The sequence below is a fragment of the Ruditapes philippinarum genome, unplaced genomic scaffold (genome assembly GCF_026571515.1).
Source record: "Ruditapes philippinarum isolate M1 unplaced genomic scaffold, ASM2657151v2 ctg1321_1_1_1_1, whole genome shotgun sequence".
Taxonomy (NCBI): domain Eukaryota; kingdom Metazoa; phylum Mollusca; class Bivalvia; order Venerida; family Veneridae; genus Ruditapes; species Ruditapes philippinarum.
In genome coordinates, this window is record NW_026866662.1 from 180,872 (window position 1) to 199,538 (window position 18,667).

The 18,667-nt window shown below is 35.9% G+C and overlaps 1 protein-coding gene across 4 annotated transcripts in view; it reads left to right on the forward strand.

Annotated features, from left to right (window-relative positions):
- Positions 1–18,667, forward strand: part of LOC132733267 (cell division cycle-associated 7-like protein) — a 202,736-nt gene that overhangs the window by 179,617 nt on the left and 4,452 nt on the right. For 3 of the 4 annotated variants that reach the window (XM_060719873.1, XM_060719877.1, XM_060719876.1), the window contains 2 exons: positions 4,212–4,348; positions 14,848–14,882. In XM_060719873.1, the coding sequence (XP_060575856.1) occupies positions 4,212–4,348; positions 14,848–14,882 (172 nt within the window). The remainder of the gene's footprint in view (positions 1–4,211; positions 4,349–14,847; positions 14,883–18,667) is intronic. The other variant, XM_060719874.1, reaches the window with a different exon arrangement.

An 18,667-nucleotide genomic window follows, 5' to 3' on the forward strand; every position in this document is an offset into this window, starting at 1 on the left:
GCCCTTGAATTACAGTAGTTTAAATTTGCAATTTTCAACTTGGGGTTTGCTTGGGGATATATTCAGTATTTGTAAAGTTCTTGCCCTTTACTTAGTAAAAAGATTAAAAAGATTTTTAGTTTTCAAAAAATATTTGACCTAGAGTCATAACATTGACAAAACAGTGGCGCGGTGGGGGCACCTGTGTCCTATGGACACATTTCTAGTTTTTATTAAAGAAGAATTAAAATGATTTGTTACAATAACATTTAAAAATATTTGAAAATTGTGAGATCCCTTCTTGATGCCTTGAAAATGGCAATAAAGTCTGGAGATTAAGATGTTTTTACATCTAGGTGAGCTATTGTGATCCCCCACCGTCCGTCGTCGTGCGTCGTCAGCAATTTCTTTAAACAACATCTCCTCAGAAACAAATGACTGCACAGCAACCAAACTTTATAGGAATGATCCTAGGGTGGTCCCCTGCAAAAGTTGATCAAATGGTTCCGGTCTGTTGCATAAGTAGGTCACAGGGCCAGAAAAGGAGTTTTAAAAATGCAAAATTATAAAATCTTGTGTGAAAGTACAAGGCCTAGAGCTTTGATATTTGGTATATGATATAACATATAGGTCCTCTACCAAAATTGTTCAAATTTTAGCCCTGGGGTCAAAATTGGCCCCACTCCAGGGGGTCATAGATTTACCTTATATGTATATAGTGAAAACTTCTTCTTGTTTGAAGGTACAAGGCTTCAAGTTCAAAGAATATTACAGTTTATGCCATGATTAATATATAAATAAAGCCTTATGTCTTCAGTTGTTGTGTTAATAATAACCAGTACTCGGCGGGGGATATAAATTCAACGAATTTGCTTGTTAACACTCTAGTGGTCACATTTTTGACTCACCGGTCATGAAACTTGGTCAACATGCTTGTCTAGGTAATTGTTCTGATGAGTTTGATGGGTCAGATGAGCGATCTAGGGACATCATGGCCCTCTTGTTTCCATAACTGGACACTTCCTTGTACACATTTTTGGCAAGTTTCTATAACAAAATTAAAATAATGTGAGTCAAGGGGCTAGAAAGGGGCATATGTGTCGTTCGACATTTCTTGTTCTTAAGGGATTTTGACTAAACTTTCACAGAAGCTTTGTCATCAAGTGCCCTGGTGCATATTTTCGTGGTTTGATATGTTTTGACCTAATTATGAGTCTGTGTTGTTTTTTTGGCCCTCACTTGGGGGCAGGGCATTTAGATTTACCTTTGTCCATCCGTCCATCCATCAGTCCGTCCGTACAAACCCAGAGGTACTTGTGTGACTTGGAGAACAATGGGTAGCAGTAAATTCTCTTTGATCCTATTCATTCCATTTTTACTTGTGTGTCTTTTTAGCTCACCTGTCACAAAGTGACAGTTTGTGACAGGGTGAGCTTTTGTGATCGCTTTTCGTCCGGCGTCCGTCCGTCCGTAAACTTTTACTTTAAATGACATCTCCTCATAAACCACTAAGCCAATTTCATCCAAACTTCACAGGAATGTTCCTTTGGTGGTCACCTTTAAAAATTGTTCAAAGAATTTAATTCCATGCAGAACTCTGGTTGCCATGGCAACCGAAAGAAAAAACTTTAAATATCTTCTTTTAAAGAACCCAAAGAGGTAGAGCTAAGATATTTAGCATGAAACATCTTCTAATGAGTGTCTACCAAGTTTGTTCAAATAAAAGCCCTGGGGTCAAAATTGGCCCCGCCCCAGGGGGTCATTGATTTTCCCTATATGCATATAGTAAAAACTTAAAAAATCTTCTTTTAAAGAACCCAAAGAGCTAGAGCTAAGATATTTAGCATGAAACATCTTCTAATGGGTGTCTACCAAGTTTGTTCAAATAAAAGCCCTGGGGTCAAAATTGGCCCAGCCCAAGGGGGTCATTGATTTTCCCTATATGCATATAGTAAAAACTTAAAAAATCTTCTTTTAAAGAACTCGAAGAGCTAGAGCTAAGATATTTAGAACGAAACACGTTCTAATTGGTGTCTACCAAGTTTGTTCAAATAAAAGCCCTGGGGTCACAATTGGCCCCGCTCCAGGGGGTCATTGATTTTCCTTATAATATTATGTATTTAGCAAAAAATTAAAAAATCTTCTTTGAAAAAACCCAAATAGCTGGAGTTTAGATATTAAGCATGAAACATCTTCTAGTGAGTGTCTACAAAGTTTGTTCAAATAAAAGCCCTGGAGTCAAAATTGGCCCCGTCCCAGGTGTTATTGATTTTCCTTATATTTGTATAGCAAAAACCTAAAAAATCTTCTTTGAAAAAAAACCCAAATAGCTGGAGTTTAGATATTAAGCATAAAACATCTTCTAGTAATTGTCTACCAAGTTTGTTCAAATAAAAGCCCTGGGGTCAAAATTGGCCCTGCCCCAGGAGTGTCATTGGTTTGAACTATATGTGTATAGTAAAAACTTAAAAAATCATCTTTTAAAAAAACCCAATGAGCTAGAGCTTAGATGTTTAGCATGAAACATCTTCTTGGGTGTCAACCAAATTTGTTCAAATAAAAGCCCTTGGGTTAAAATTGGCCCTGCCAAGGGGGGGGGGGAAGGAGCGAGGCAGAAGGAGGGGGGGTAGATCGTTGTTTTTCATTATATGTGTGTAGTAAAAACTTAACATCGTGAAACATCTTCTAATGGGTGTCTACCAAGTTTGTTCAAGTAAAAGCCCTGGCCCTTCTCTGGGTGCCTTTATACAGGTGAGCGACCTCAGGGCAATCATGGCCCTCTTGTTTTAAGCCTTGTGGGACTAAAAATGGCTAAAAAGATCAAAGAAAAAGTCACAAAAAAGTACCATTTCTTAAGTATGTCTGTCTGTCTGTCCATTCTCATTTTGTGTTGCACATAGTTCAAAAAGTTTTTGACCCAGAGTCATGAAACTTCATAGGAATGTTGCTCAGCATGTGAAGTTGTGCACCTGGGGTTTCGCTTGTGGATTTTTATGCTCCCCGAAAAATTTCAGGCTGGGTTGTCTGTCCGTACGTACGTACGTTCTGAATTCGTGTCTGGCCCATAACTTTGTTATTTGAAGTGGGATTTTACAACTATTTTACAGAAATGATCACCATATTGAGACGAGGTGTCGCTTGCAACAATTGGGTCTCTACCTTGAAGGTCAAGGTCACAGCATGAAATGGGAATTACAACTATTTCACAGAAATGATCACCATATTGAGAAGACATGTCATGCACAACATTTGGGTCGCTACCTTGAAGGTGAAGGTCACAGCATGACCTTGAAGCAAAATTGTGTCAGGCCCATAACTTTGTTATTTAAAGTGGGATTTTACATCTATTTCACAGAAATGATCACCATATTGAGATGACATGTCACACGCAACATTTTGGTCGCTACCATGAAGGTAAAGGTCACTGCATGACCTTGCAGCAAAATTGTGTCCCGCCCATAACTTCGTTATTTGAAGTCGGATTTTACAACTATTTCACAGTCACTATTCACTATTTTGACGTGTCGCGCAAAAGTCGGTAGATAGATCTATTTGAGTAGAAGTGCAGTGCAAAGAACAGTAACTCTACATTGCCTAAGTTTGGAATTAACATCTGGGACAGAACACTGAAACTACAAAAGATAATATTTATTATACTTTTCTGTGTCCAAAACCTAGTCAGGGAGCATCACCCGGTTCAACAGGCTCTTGTTTCTGTTTTTTCAGAGTTATTGCCCATGACTAAGTAAAAATTTGCAATGAACAACTTGTGTCAAACATAGCTAAAAAATCATTTGACCTGCCCGTCCCTAGATTTGCCACCCTTTTCAAGGCTGGTGTATTTAGACAATTTTCCACTTTGGCGGCCATTTTATGAGCCCATTGTACGATTCTGGTCACGTTATCATCTGCAGTGCTTTACTTAGTAAAAGATTTTTAGTTTTCAACTTGTGGCACATGTTGACGTAAAAATATTTTACCAAGAGTCATAAGATTAATGAAACAGTGGAGTGTAGGGGCTCTCGTGTCCTACAGACACATTTCTAGTTTTTCCTTTAATGTAATATAGATCGTGTTTGAGCGATCCGAGGTAGACCAATATATTTTATATAGGAATTTTGCCGGGACTGGGCAATGAGTTTGAGCGAAAGGAGGTATTCGAACAATCCGAGTTCGAGCGAATGAAGTTTAACTGTAAAAGAATATTTACAAATCTGGCTTTGATTTTTCAGAACTGGTCATGTCCTCCTTGTAGAAAAATATGTAACTGCAGTTTCTGCCGTAAACGTCAGGGAAAGTCATGTACGGGAATACTGATCCATTTAGCGAGGCAGAATGGATTTTCTAATGTCAATGAATATTTACAAAGGTACTATACTTCTGTTGTTTACATTTACCCATAGATACATATACTTTAAACATGTACAAAGTGGTTTGTTTTTAATAGATATTTCAGGATGAGTAAGGAGAAACTAACTGGCTTTTTAATTTTTGACCTGAATCTCTATTTATTGCTCAGTTTGTTTCTGAGGACAACTTAAAACTAAAGCTATGAAATGTTTTATCATAATTTTTGTCGCTTTGAAAAGGGGACATTTAGGGGATACTTTTGTTGGTGGCATCGTTGTCCCTTAAGGCTTGTCTGGAGCATAACTCAGTTACTATACAGGGCATTTTTTGTCAAAATTGTGAATAGGCCTGTTCATTTTGTGGAAAAAAGCACGATATGTCATAAAATTGTGAAAAAAAAAAGACATATTTCTTGGCATTTCCCGACATTTATAAACTGGATACAGTTGATTATAATTTCTGACCTGTGTAAAATCTGCTTCAAGTCGGTAAATTAACCCGGTTAACATGCGCAAATTCATGTAACTTGTTTAAAACTATTTATGTGTTAATGCAATTGGTGTAAATCAAGTTTTACCGGAAGGTAAACAATGTATTTCCAAGACAAAGTCTAAATATTTTGTGAAATCTCTTTTGAAATTGTGAATTTTTTTCTGCCGCTTTGGTCATTGATTTTCCTTATTTGTATACAGTATAAACTTACAAAATCTTCTTTTAAAAACCCCAAAGAGCTAGAGCTAAGCTATTTATCATGAAACATCTTCTAATGGGTGTCTAACAAGTTTGTTAAAATAAAGGCCCTTGGGTTAAAGTTGGCCCCGTCCCAGGGGTCATTTATTTACCTTATATGTGTATCGTAAAAACTTTAAACAATCTTCTTATAAAAAACCCAATGAGTTTAAAGACTTGGCATGAAATATCTTCTAGTGAGTGTCTACCAAGTTTGTTCAAATAAAAGCCCTGGGGTCAAAATTGGCCCCTCCAAAGGGGGGGGGGAGTGTCATTGTTTTTCCTTGTATGTATATAGTAAAAACTTTTAAACTCTTCTTATATAAACCCCAAAGAGCTAGAGGTTAGATATTTATCATGAAACATCTTCTAATGGGTGTCTACCAAGTTTGTTCAAATAAAAGCCCCTGGTTCAAAAAATTGGCCTTGGCCCAGGGGCTTATATACAGGTGAGCAATTTCGGGGCCATCATGGCCCTCTTGTTTTTAGCTCACCTGTCACAAAGTGACAGGGTGAGCTTTTGTGATCGCTTTTCGTCCGTCATCCGTCCGTCCGTAAACTTTTACTTTAAATGACATCTCCTCATAAACCACTAAGCCAATTTCATCCAAACTTCACATGAATGTTCCTTTGGTGGTCACCTTTGAAAATTGTTCAAAGAATTTAATTCCATGCAGAACTCTGGTTGCCATGGCAACTAAAAGAAAAAACTTTAAATATCTTCTTCTAAAAAATCCAAAGAGCTAGAGCTTAGATATTTGGCATGAAACATCTTCTAGTGAGTGTCTAACAAGTTTGTTCAAATAAAAGCCCTGGGGTCAAAATTGGCCCCGCCCCAGGGGGTCATTGATTTTCCCTATATGCATATAGTAAAACCTTAAAAAATCTTCTTAAAAAGAACCCAAAGACCTATAGCTAAGATATTTAGCATGAAACATCCTCTAATGGGTGTCTACCAAGTTTGTTCAAATAAAAGCCCTGGGGTCAAAATTGGCCCCGCCCCAGGGCGTCATTGATGTTCCCTATATGCATATAGTTAAAACTAAAAAAAAAAATTTTCTTGTAAAGAACCCAAAGACCTAGAGCTAAGATATTTAACATGAAACATCCTCTAATGGGTGTCTACCAAGTTTGTTCAAATAAAAGCCCTGGGGTCAAAATTGGCCCCGCCCCAGGGGGTCATTGATTTTCCCTATATGCATATAGTAAAAACTAAAAAAAATCTTCTTTTAAAGAACCCAAAGAGCTAGAGCTAAGATATTTAGCATGAAACATGTTCTAATGGATGTCTACCAAGTTTGTTCAAATCAGAGCCCTGGGGTCAAAATTGGCCCCGCCCCGGGGGTCATTGATTTTCCTTATATGTGTATTACAAAAACTTAAAAATCTTCTTGTAAAGAACCCAAAGACCTAGAGCTAAGATGTTTAGCATGAAACATCCTCTAATGGGTGTCTACCAAGTTTGTTCAAATAAAAGCCCTGGGGTCAAAATTGGCCTCGCCCCAGGACGTCATTGATGTTCCCTATATGCATATAGTTAAAACTTAAAAAATCTCCTTGTAAAGAACCCAAAGACCTAGAGCTAAGATATTTAACATGAAACATCCTCTAATGGGTGTCTACCAAGTTTGTTCAAATAAAAGCCCTGGGGTCAAAATTGGCCCCGCCCCGGGGGTCATTGATTTTCCCTATATGTATATAGTAAAAACTTAAAAAATCTTCTTTTAAAGAACCCAAAGAGCTAGAGCTAAGATATTTAGCATGAAACATACTCTTATGGGTGTCTACCAAGTTTGTTCAAATAAAAGCCCTGGGGTCAAAATTGCCCCGCCCCGGGGGTCATTGATTTTCCCTATATGCATATAGTAAAAATTACAAAAATCTTGTTTTAAAGAACCCAAAGAGCTAGAGCTAAGATATTTAGCATGAAACATGTTCTAATGGATGTCTACCAAGTTTGTTCAAATAAGAGCCCTGGGGTCAAAATTGGCCCTGCCCCGGGGGTCATTGATTTTAATTATATGTGTATAGCAAAAACTTAAAAAATCTTCTTTGAAAAAAAAAACAAATAGCTAGAGTTAAGATACTAAGCTTGAAACATCTTCTAGTGAGTGTCTTCCAAGTTTATTGTAAAAGCCCTGGGGTCAAATTGGCCCCGCTCCGGGGGTCATTCATTTTCTTATATGTGTATAACAAAAACTTAAAAAATCTTCTTTGAAAAAACTTTAATAGCTAGAGTTTATATGTTAAGCACGAAGCATCTTCTAGTGAGTGTCTACAAAGTTTGTTCAAATAAAAGCCCTGGGGTCAAAATTGGCCCCGCCCCGGTGACATTGATTTTCCTTATATGTGTATAGCAAAAACTTAAAAATCTTCTTTGAAAAAACCCGAATAGCTGGAGTTTAGATATTAAGAATAGCCAGAGTTTAGATATTAAGCATGAAACATTTTCAAGTAAGTGTCTACAAAGATTGTTCAAATAAAAGTCCTTGGGTCAAAACTGGCCCTGCCCCAGGTGTGTCATTGTTTTTAACTATATGTGTAAAGAAAAAACTTGACCTGAGCTAGACCTTAGATGTTTAGCATGAAACATCTTCTAATGGGTGTCTACCAAGTTTGTTTTAAATAAAAGCCCTGGGGTTTAAACTGGCCCCGCTCCGGAGGCCTATATACAGGTGAGCGACTTCAGGGCCATCATGGCCCTCTTGTTTTGTGTTATTGCCCTTTGCTAATTTTCATACTTTATCTTTGTCCTGGCCATTTCTTCAAAAATTGCTTTGGACTTGAAACTTCATTGGATGATAGATCTCATTAAGAAGAAGTGCAGTGTACAAGAACCGGTACTCTGCACTTCTTATTAGCTCACCTGAGCACAAAGTTCTTAAGGTGAGCTTTTGTGATCACAATTTGTCCGGCTTCCGTCAGTGCGTCCGACTTCCGTCAGTGCGTCCGACTGTGTCCGTCGTCAACTTTTATACAAACGACTTCTCGGAAACCACTGGACCAAGTTTGATGAAATTTTCCAGGTTCCTAGCATGAAGCTTTACTAAAATTGTTCAAATGGTTTTGCTCAATTGAACATCATTCTGTGTCAGGAGGGCTAAAAATAGATTTTTGTGCCCCCATAAAGTGGGGAGCATATAGCGTTGCACTTGTCCGTCCATACGTCCCGAAATCTTGTAAACGCAACTCCTCTTAAACCGGATGGCAGATTTTGCTTAAACTTCCAGGGATGAACAACCTTAATGTGTAGATGGTAGTTAAGGAAGGAATTTTTGCTTCAACCAAATTTAAGAGAATTATGGCCCTTTGTTGATTTTTTCACTATATACTATGTAGAAATTTTGTGAACGCAACTCCTCTTAAACCGGATGGCAGATTTTGCTTAAACTTCCAGGGATGAACAACCTTAATGTGTAGATGGTAGTTAAGGAAGGAATTTTTGCTGCGACCAAATTTAACAGAATTATGGCCCTTTGTTGATTTTTTCACAATATACCATATAGAAATTTTGTGAACGCAACTCCTCTTAAACCGGATGGCAGATTTTGCTTAAACTTGCAGGGATGAACAACCTTAATGTGTAGATGGAAGTAAAGGAAGGAATTTTTGCTGCGACCAAATTTAACAAAATTATGGCCCTTTGTTGATTTTTTCACTATATACCATACATATGTTGTGGACACAGTTTTAGTTGAAATGAAGTCTTTAAAGAACTTCTTCTCTGAAAGTGCAAGGGGTAGAGCTTAGAAATTTTGTGTGTAGCATCAACTCATGAAACTATAAAAATTGTTCAAATTATAGCCCTGGAGTCAAAATTGGCCCCGCCTCTGGGGTCTTTGATTTTCATTATATACATATAGTAAAAAAATTAAGAAATCTTTTTGTAAAAAAACGAAAGAGCTAGAGCTTAGATATTTGGTATGAAACATCTTATAGTGGATATCTACCAAGTTTGTCTAGGGTCAAAATTGGCCCTGCTTGTCTTTGATTTTCCTTATATGAATATAGTAAAACTACAAAAATCTTTTTGTGAAATTCCAAAATCAATAGAGCTTAGATATTTGGCATGAAATATCTTCTAGTGGATGTCTTCCAAGTTTATTCAAACAAAAGCCCAAGGGTGAACATTGACCCTGCCCCAGAAGTGGTTGATTTCCTTATGCAAATATCTCCCTTTAATAAGAATAAATAAAGTTTTGCATTAATAACAAGCAAATGAATGAGATTTTTTAATTATTTTTTAATTGATGGTTAATTGAGATATGAAGAAAATATTTATGTAATGAAAAATAAATTTATAAATCTTCCTTAACCTTATCATCTTTTCAAACAACTGCAGTATATATAGCAAGAGTTTACTAATAGATGATACTAAAAAGCCATCCGAATAGCTGGTTTGGTTCGATTCCTGTTGTGATTGATCATGAAATCCTTTCTACGGTCATTCGCACTGTACCTCTGCTCTGGCATGTACAGAAGTTTCAGTTCCTTGCAAAAGTGGAGGCAACTAGTACTGATAAAGCTTGACAGCCTGCCCAGGAATAATGCGGTGGTTGAACTGTGCTCTGGTGAAGTCAATGTGGCTTACTGTCGTGATCCGGAGTAAAAACTACCAACACCACCACCATTATAGGTGATACTGCACACTGGATAGTTTAGCTGTATTAACAAGCATTTACATCATGCTTTCCAGTGTTTTACTGTTATATATCAGATGATTATATTCTGATAAACCACTAATGAAATTTATAAAATATAATTTTCACTGTAGCAGGACTAAATCTGAATGCAAAAAAGAATATCATAACTAAATGGAATAACTGGCAAAAATAAATGCCATCATACGTAAATTTTGCTTCTTTAGGAAAAAAAAGATCATGTTATCATACAGCATGTTAAAAATGTAACAATATTAGAGGAATTTTACAGAACTATATTTCAAAATTGATGATGTAATGTCATGATAAGATGAAACGTCATAAAGGAGAATGTGCTACGTTTTGCGGCAAAATCGGTAAAAAAAACCTTAAAATCACTTAAAAAGCATGAAATACGCTCGTGACTATACCAAAATATTGCATCTGGTGTTCACTCAGTGAAATATATTTTAATCTTACATGCAAAACATACAAATATCCTCTATATGGCTGTAGTTTTAAATACTATAACTTACCAAAGTGAATGCAGGAATACACATCTTGATTACATTATGGCGTAAGTTGTAATTATCCTGTTATATTTACTGTAAATGCAATTTAAACTGCAGTCATGTCCTGTAACACAACATTTTAAATAGTTTAATATCATAGATCTGATGCTCTTGGACCTCTACAATTTTTGTGCCCCCACTATAGGGGGGGCATTTAGATTTACCCTTGTCCGTCCGTCTGTTCTCTTTTTGTGTCGCATGTAGCTCAAAAAGTAATTGACCTAGAGTCATGAAACTTTACAGGAATGTTGATCAGCATGTGTAGTTGTGCACCTGGGTATTTTCATGTGGATATATTTAGTATTTTTAGAGTTATTATCCCCCTCCGAAAAGGCCGGGGGGGGGATATAGTAATAGTCTCTGTCCGACCGTCCGACCTTCCGTCCGACATTTTTGTCCGGAGCATATCGCAAAAAGGATTTGAGTTATCAACTTGAAACTTCATAGGTGGATAGACATCATTGAGGAGGAGTGCAGTGCACAAGAATGATACCCTGCATAATTTTTGAGTTATTGCCCTTTGTAATTTTTCGAAATTAATTTTTGGCCAGAGCATAACTCAAAAAGCCTTTGAGATATCAACATGAAACTTCATAGGTGCATAGATCTCACTCAGGAGGTGTGCAGTGCACAAGAATGATAACTCTACCTTTCATAATTTTTGAGTTATTGCCCTTTGTTATTTTTCATACTTAATTTTTCACCCGAGTGGAGCATAACTCAAAAGTGTTTGAGATGTCAACATGAAATGTCATAGGTGGAGGAGGAATGCTGTGCACAAGAATGATAACTCTTCCCTATACAATTTTTTAGTTATTGCCCTTTGTTCTTTTTCATACCATTTTGTCGGGAGCTTATCTCAAAAAGTATTTGAGGTATCAACTTGAAACTTCATAGCTGGATGGATCTCATTGAGGAGGAGTGCAGTGCACAAGAATGATAACTCTACCCTGCATAATTGTTTAGTTATTGCCCTTTGTTATTTTACAAAATTAATCTTTGTCCAGAGCATAACTCAAAAGGCCTTTGAGATATCAACATGAAACTTCATAGGTGCATAGATCTAACTCAGGAGGTGTGCAGTGCACTAGAACTCTACCTTTTATAATTTTTGAGTTATTGCCCTTTGTTCTTTTTCATACTATTTTGTCTGGAGCTTATCTCAAAAAGTATTTGAGGTATCAACTTGAAACTTCATAGGTGGATAGATTTTACTGAGGAGGGGTGCAGCACACAAGAATGATAACTCTACCCTGCATTATTTTTCAGTTATTGCCCTTTGTTATTTTCAGCCATCAGTATTCACATAGGTATCAAATCTGTAATCACTTCAGCCATCAGTTTTCATTACCAAAAGACCTCTTAAAATGGAATTATTCTGCTCTACTACATATACATTCTTCCAATGAGCAAACACATTCGGCGAGGGATGGCCATGTTGACATGGCTCTTGTTGCCCTTGACTTAGTAAAAATTCGCAATTTTCAACTTGTGTCGCAACGTAACTAAAAAAGTATTTGACCTAGAGTCATGAAACCTTACAAGAATGTTGCTCAGCATGTTTACTTGTGCACCTGGGTATTTTCGTGTGGTTATTTTTAATATTTTTAGAGTTATTGCCTTGACTTCTAGGCCAAGTTTGAATATGGGTCATCTCTGGTGAAAAACTAGGTCACAGCAGCTAAAACTAGAAAAAAGTTGTTAACAGTCTCGTGGCTGCAGTTTTGATCCAAATATTCTGGAAATTTGTCAGGAAGGTTGTTTTGATGATTTGTAGGTCAAGTCCGCATATGGGTCGTCTCCGGTCAAAAACTAGGTCACAGGAGCTAAAATAGAAAAATCTTGTTAACTTTCTAGTGGCTGCAGTTTGGATCCAAATATTCTTGAAATTTGTCAGGAAGGTTGTTTTGATGATATCTAGGTCAAATTTGAATATGAGTCACCTGTGGTCAAAAGTTCAAAGGGTTCACACAGGACTTGAAAAGTCCTTGAATTTGATTCCTTCCTTGAAAAGTACTTGAATTTAATGTTTCCTTGAAAAACACCCAAAAAGGTACTTGAATTTAGTGTTTTGTCCTGGTGTTCAGCAAATCTCTCCTTGAAAATACATGTATAAATAATACATTTTTAGTTCGATTTTTTTTTTTTTTGAAAAAAAAAGTAAAGGTATTGCTATAGTCGCAAACTTGTACCTGGATCTAACTTTTTAGCTCACCTGTCACAAAGTGACGGTGAGCTTTTGTGATCGCTTTTCGTCCGGCGTCCGTCCATCGTCCGTCCGTCCGGCGTCCGTAAACTTTTACTTTAAATGATATCTCCTCATAAACCACTGAGCCAATTTCATCCAAACTTCACATGAATGTTCCTTTGGTGGTCACCTTTGAAAATTGTTCTAAGAATTTAATTCCATGCAGAACTCTGGTTGCCATGGCAACCAAAAGAAAAAACTTTAAATATCTTCTTCTAAAAAATTCAAAGAGCTAGAGCTTAGATATTTGGCATGAAACATCTTCTAATGAGTGTCTACCAAGTTTGTTCAAATAAAAGCTCTGGGGTCAAAATTGGCCCCGCCCCAGGGGGTCATTGATTTTCCCTATATGCATATAGTTAAACCTTAAAAAATCTTCTTTAAAAGAACCCAAAGACCTATAGCTAAGATATTTAGCATGAAACATCCTCTAATGGGTGTCTACCAAGTTTGTTCAAATAAGAGCCCTGGGGTCAAAATTGGCCCCGCCCCAGGGGGTCATTGATTTTCCTTATATGTGTATAGCAAAAACTTAAAAATCTTCTTGTAAAGAACCCAAAGACCTAGAGCTAAGATATTTAGCATGAAACATCCTCTAATGGGTGTCTACCAAGTTTGTTCAAATAAAAGCCCTGGGGTCAAAATTGGCCCCGCCCGGGGTGTCATTGATTTTCCCTATATGCATACAGTAAAAACTTAAAAAATCTTCTTTTATAGAACCCAAAGACCTAGAGCTAAGATATTTAGCATGAAACATCCTCTAATGGGTGTCTACCAAGTTTGTTCAAATAAAAGCCCTGGGGTCAAAATTGGCCCTGCCCCAGGGGGTCATTGATTTTCCCTATATGCATATAGTAAAAACTTAAAAAAATCTTCTTTTAAAGAACCCAAAGAGCTAGAGCTAAGATATTTAGCATGAAAAATGTTCTTAAGGATGTCTACCAAGTTTGTTCAAATAAGAGCCCTGGGGTCAAAATTGGCCCTGCACCAGGGGGTCATTGATTTTTCTTATATGTGTATAACAAAAACTTAAAAAATCTTCTTTGAAAAAAACAAATAGCTAGAGTTTAGATACTAAGCTTGAAACATCTTCTAGTGAGTGTCTACCAAGTTTGTTGTAATAAAAGCCCTTGGGTCAAAATTGGCCCCGCTGCGGGGGTCATTCATTTTCCTTATATGTGTATAACAAAAACTTAAAAAATCTTCTTTGAAACAACTCAAAAAGCTAGAGTTTAGATATTAAGCACGAAGCATCTTCTAGTGAGTGTCTACAAAGTTTGCTCAAATAAAAGCCCTGGGGTCAAAATTGGCCCCGCCCTTGTGACATTGATTTTCCTTATATGTGTATAGCAAAAACTTAAAAATCTTCTTTGAAAAAACCTGAATAGCTAGAGTTTAGATATTAAGCATGAAACATTTTCAAGTAAGTGTCTACAAATATTGTTCAAATAAAAGCCCTTGGGTCAAAACTGGCCCTGCCCCAGGTGTGTCATTGTTTTTAACTATATGTGTAAAGAAAAAACTTGACCAGCTAGACCTTAGATGTTTAGCATGAAACATCTTCTAATGGGTGTCTACCAAGTTTGTTGAAATAAAAGCCCTGGGGTTTAAACTGGCCCGCTCCGGGGGCCTATATACAGGTGAGCGATTTCAGGGCCATCATGGCCCTCTTGTTTATTTCTTGGTGTATTGTCTTGATACTTAGCCACAACAACCCTTGGGACAAGACCTTTCAGTAGACCACACTAACCTTGACCTTCATCCATAAATGACCTTGACCTTCAAGGTTAAAAGTCCAAATTTTGCTTGTTCTTGCTATTATTGGCTGCAACTTTGTTATTTTTGAATGGATTGTCTTCAAACTTGAACATAATAATCTTCTTGACCTTTACTCATAATTGACCTTGACTTTGAAGGTCAAATTATTGAAATTTTCATTTTTTTGGCTATTATTGGCTGTAACTTTGTTATTTTTGAATGGATTGTCTTGAAACTTGATCATAATAATCTTCAAGGATAACCCGACAGACCTTGACCTTCACTCATTAATGACATTGACTTTAAAGGTCAAATTATTGAAATATTCATTGTTTTGGCTGTGACTGACTGTAACTTTGCTATTATTGAAGGGATCAAATTATAACATAACATCATAACATTTTTAAGGACCAGACCTTGTTGTTTATCAAACCCAAATTGACTTGGGCTCTTTAATGACCTTGACCTTGAAGGTTAAATTACTGAATTTTCTCAGATTTGTGCATTAAATGACCATATATATTTATTGGTGTGTGTGTGTATATATATATATATATATATATATATATAGATATCTATCATCATCATCATCATCAACAACAATGGGTATCTATTTATAGAATTGCGTGTTGTTATTTTTAGAATTGCGTTATTAGAATTGCGTGTTTCTATTCTTAGAATTGCGTGTTTCTATTTATAGAATTATGTGTTACTATTTTTAGAATTGCGTGTTTCTATTTATAGAATTGTGTGTTACTATTTTTAGAATTGCGTGTTTCTATTTATGGAATTCTGTGTTTCTATTTTTAGAATTGCGTGTTTCTATTTATTAGTCCCCTACCGGTTTAACCGGAGGGGACTTTAGGTTTACCCTCCGTCCGTCTGTCCGTCTGTCTGTCTGTCCGTCTGTCTGTCTGTCTGTCAGTCTGTCAGTCCGTCCGTCCACAAAACTGGATCCCGCGATAACGCAAAAAGTACTGAAAATATTTTTATGAAACTTGATATATGGATAGATGGCAGTATGGAGATTATGCACGTCTTTTTTTTTTCTTCCTATGTTGAAAATTCTGGTTGCTATGGCAACAAATAGTCTGAAAATATGGCAAATTTAACACATAAACTGGATCCAGTGATAACTCAAAAAGTACTGAAAATATTTTTATGAAACTTGAAATATGGGTAGATGGCAGTCTGGAGATTATGCACATCTTTTTCTTTTCTTCCTATGTTGAAAATTCTGGTTGCTATGGCAACAAATAGCCTGAATTTCAAGATTTCTGATTTAAATTTTTCAGCTTTTTCACTATATGTTCTTTATTTCTTAAGGTGTTTACTTCAAACTTTAAATATAAGTTCCTGGTCATCAACCACATCATATGTGACAAGGTTTATAACTCTAGCACAAAAAATATCAGTATTACCTCCCTTGAACTTAGATTTTTTAGGGGAAAAAATGTTGTCTTTTTTAAATAACTTCTTTATTTCCTAATGTATCTACTTCAAACTTCATATATATGTTTCTTATTATCACTCGACATTTTTGAGAAGGTTAAATACTCTAGCAAGACTATTTCCAGAATTATGTCCCCCTTTAACTTAGATTTTTTTTAAATATTAACAAATAGTCTGAAAATATGGCAAATTTAACACATAAACTGGATCCAGTGATAACTCAAAAAGTACTGAAAATATTTTTATGAAACTTGAAATATGGGTAGATGGCAGTCTGGAGATTATGCACATCTTTTTCTTTTCTTCCTATGTTGAAAATTCTGGTTGCTATGGCAACAAATAGCCTGAATTTTAAGATTTCTGATTTAAATTTTTCAGCTTTTTCACTATATGTTCTTTATTTTTTTAAGGTGTTTACTTCAAACTTTAAATATAAGTTTCTGGTCATCAACCACATCATATGTGACAAGGTTTATAACTCTAGCACAAAAAATATCAGTATTACCTCCCTTGAACTTAGATTTTTTAGGGGAAAAAATGTTGTCTTTTTTAAATAACTTCTTTATTTCCTAATGTATCTACTTCAAACTTCATATATATGTTTCTTATTATCACTCGACATTTTTGAGAAGGTTAAATACTCTAGCAAGACTATTTCCAGAATTATGTCCCCCTTTAACTTAGATTTTTTTCGAGAAACTGGTATTTTCACTCCAACTTCTTCATTCCTTATAGGATTTACTTTAAAATCCCACATCGTAATAATATGACAAGGTTGTATAAACATAATTTCCTTACTAAGCATGGAAACTTAACACATTACTGTGATATAGACAAACTTATTTTATTATGTTTTGTGGTTGATATTTTCAAATACAGACTTCATCCTCAAATTCATTATAAATGGCAATACACAGGAGTGTATGACAATTAAAGAACTTTTTGAGGGACCGGTAGGGGACTACTGTATTGCCCGCAATACTATCAAATGCTTGTTGAATTGTGTGTTACTATTTTTAGAATTGCGTGTTTCTATTTACAGAATTGCGTGTTTCTATTTATAGAATTGCGTGTTACTATTTTTAGAATTGCATTAAAATAAAACAGTAATCTCAACATGTAATTTGGTACATAAATGGTTGATTATTAGCCCACAAGCTAAAAGAATTCAGTGTGGGTCACAACTGTTTGCATGTATACATTTACTTCATTTCACATAAAAATGGTTCACGTTCTTATGATATGCCTTAAACCTAAATATAAATAATACCTTGCCATGCTGCAATATTTCTGATAAATTATAAAACTGAGAGCAGTTTCTGATTTTTTTTCAGGCTGTACTGTATAAATATAATGTATCATAATATGCGGCAAATTGACTCCCAAGTTCTTAAAACTGAGAGTCAAATTTACTCCTTCATTTGGCCAGAAACTGGCAGTTTACTCTCACGTATAAAAAACAGAGAGTATTGACTCTTGAGTAAAAATAATTATCTAGAACACTGTGTGACAAGACAGATTTATAAAAAGATTTGTTCAATTGTTTCAAACATTTCTTTGTTTGCTTTCAGAAAAAGTAAAAAGTCGAGCGTTGCCCCCACCCGGCGGTGGCATTTGTTTCACCATTTTAGACAAGTGGGGGGGTTGGGGGTCGAAAAGGGCATTAAAAGGGGTGAATATTGGGTATTGGGTTAAGCATGAAACATCTTTCAGTAAGTGTCTACAAAGTTTGTTCAAATAAAAGCCCTTAGGTCACAATTGGCCACGCCCCAGGAGTCATTGATTTTCATTATATGTATATAGTAAAAACAAAAACAAAATCTTTTTTTTTTTTTTAAAACAAAGAGCTGGAGCTTAGATATTTAGCATGAACTATTTTCTTATGAGTGCCTACCTTTTTTTTTTTTAAATAAAAGCCCTAGGTTCAAAATTGACCCAGCAGCCCCTTGGTGTCATAACATACCTTATATGTATATAGTAAAAACTTTTAAAAAAATCTTCTTTTTAGAAAAGCCAAAGAGCTAGAGCTTAGATATTGAGCATGAAACATCTGTTCGTGTATGTCTACAAAGTTTGTTCAAATAAAAGCCCTAGGGTCAAAATTGGCCCTGCCCTGGGGTGTCATTGATTTTTCTTAATGTATATAGTTAAAACTTAAAAAATCTTTTTTTAAAAATTCCAAATAGCCAGAGCTTAGTTATTTAGCATGAAGTGTCTTCTTGTGAGTGTCTACTAAGTTTGTTCAGATAAAATCCCTTGGATCAGAATGGGCCCCGCCCCGAGGGGTCATTGATTTCCTTACATGTACACATCTTTTGGAACTGTTGTTTTCCCTTAGCAAAAGCAACCTGAGTAATGTTTGTAAACATGCACTATTTCAGATACAATTAGGAACTTTGTGATATCAATTTAAGATTTAATTATCATATACTAGTATGCTTTTGTTAATAGTTTACAATATTACTTGTTCCTTGTCATGGAGAGCTTTTATATACAGGTGAGTGATTTCAGGGCCATCCTGGCCCTTTTGTTTATTTTTGTCCAAGATCTAACCCCTACAATACGGACTAAAAACAAAGAACAAGCACTGGTTGTCAATCCGTCCATTCGTGCTATTTAAGAGAAGTATGGGGCCATGTAACTGTAAACAGAACAAAAGAAAACAATGAAGTTCATTCTGTAACAATAGAATAAGGGGCCATGGCCCTCTATTAAACATAAGAAATGGCCCCTAGTCCATTTAAGTGGTACGTCCGTCTGTCCATCCGTTCTCCGAGTCGCACTTAGCTCAAAAAGTATTTGACCTAGAGTCATGAAACTTTACAGGAATGTTGATCAGCATGTGTAGTTGTGCACCTGGGTATTTTCGTGTAGATTTATTTAGTATTTTTACAGTTATTGCCCTTGACTTAGTAAAAATTTGCAATTTTCAACTTGTG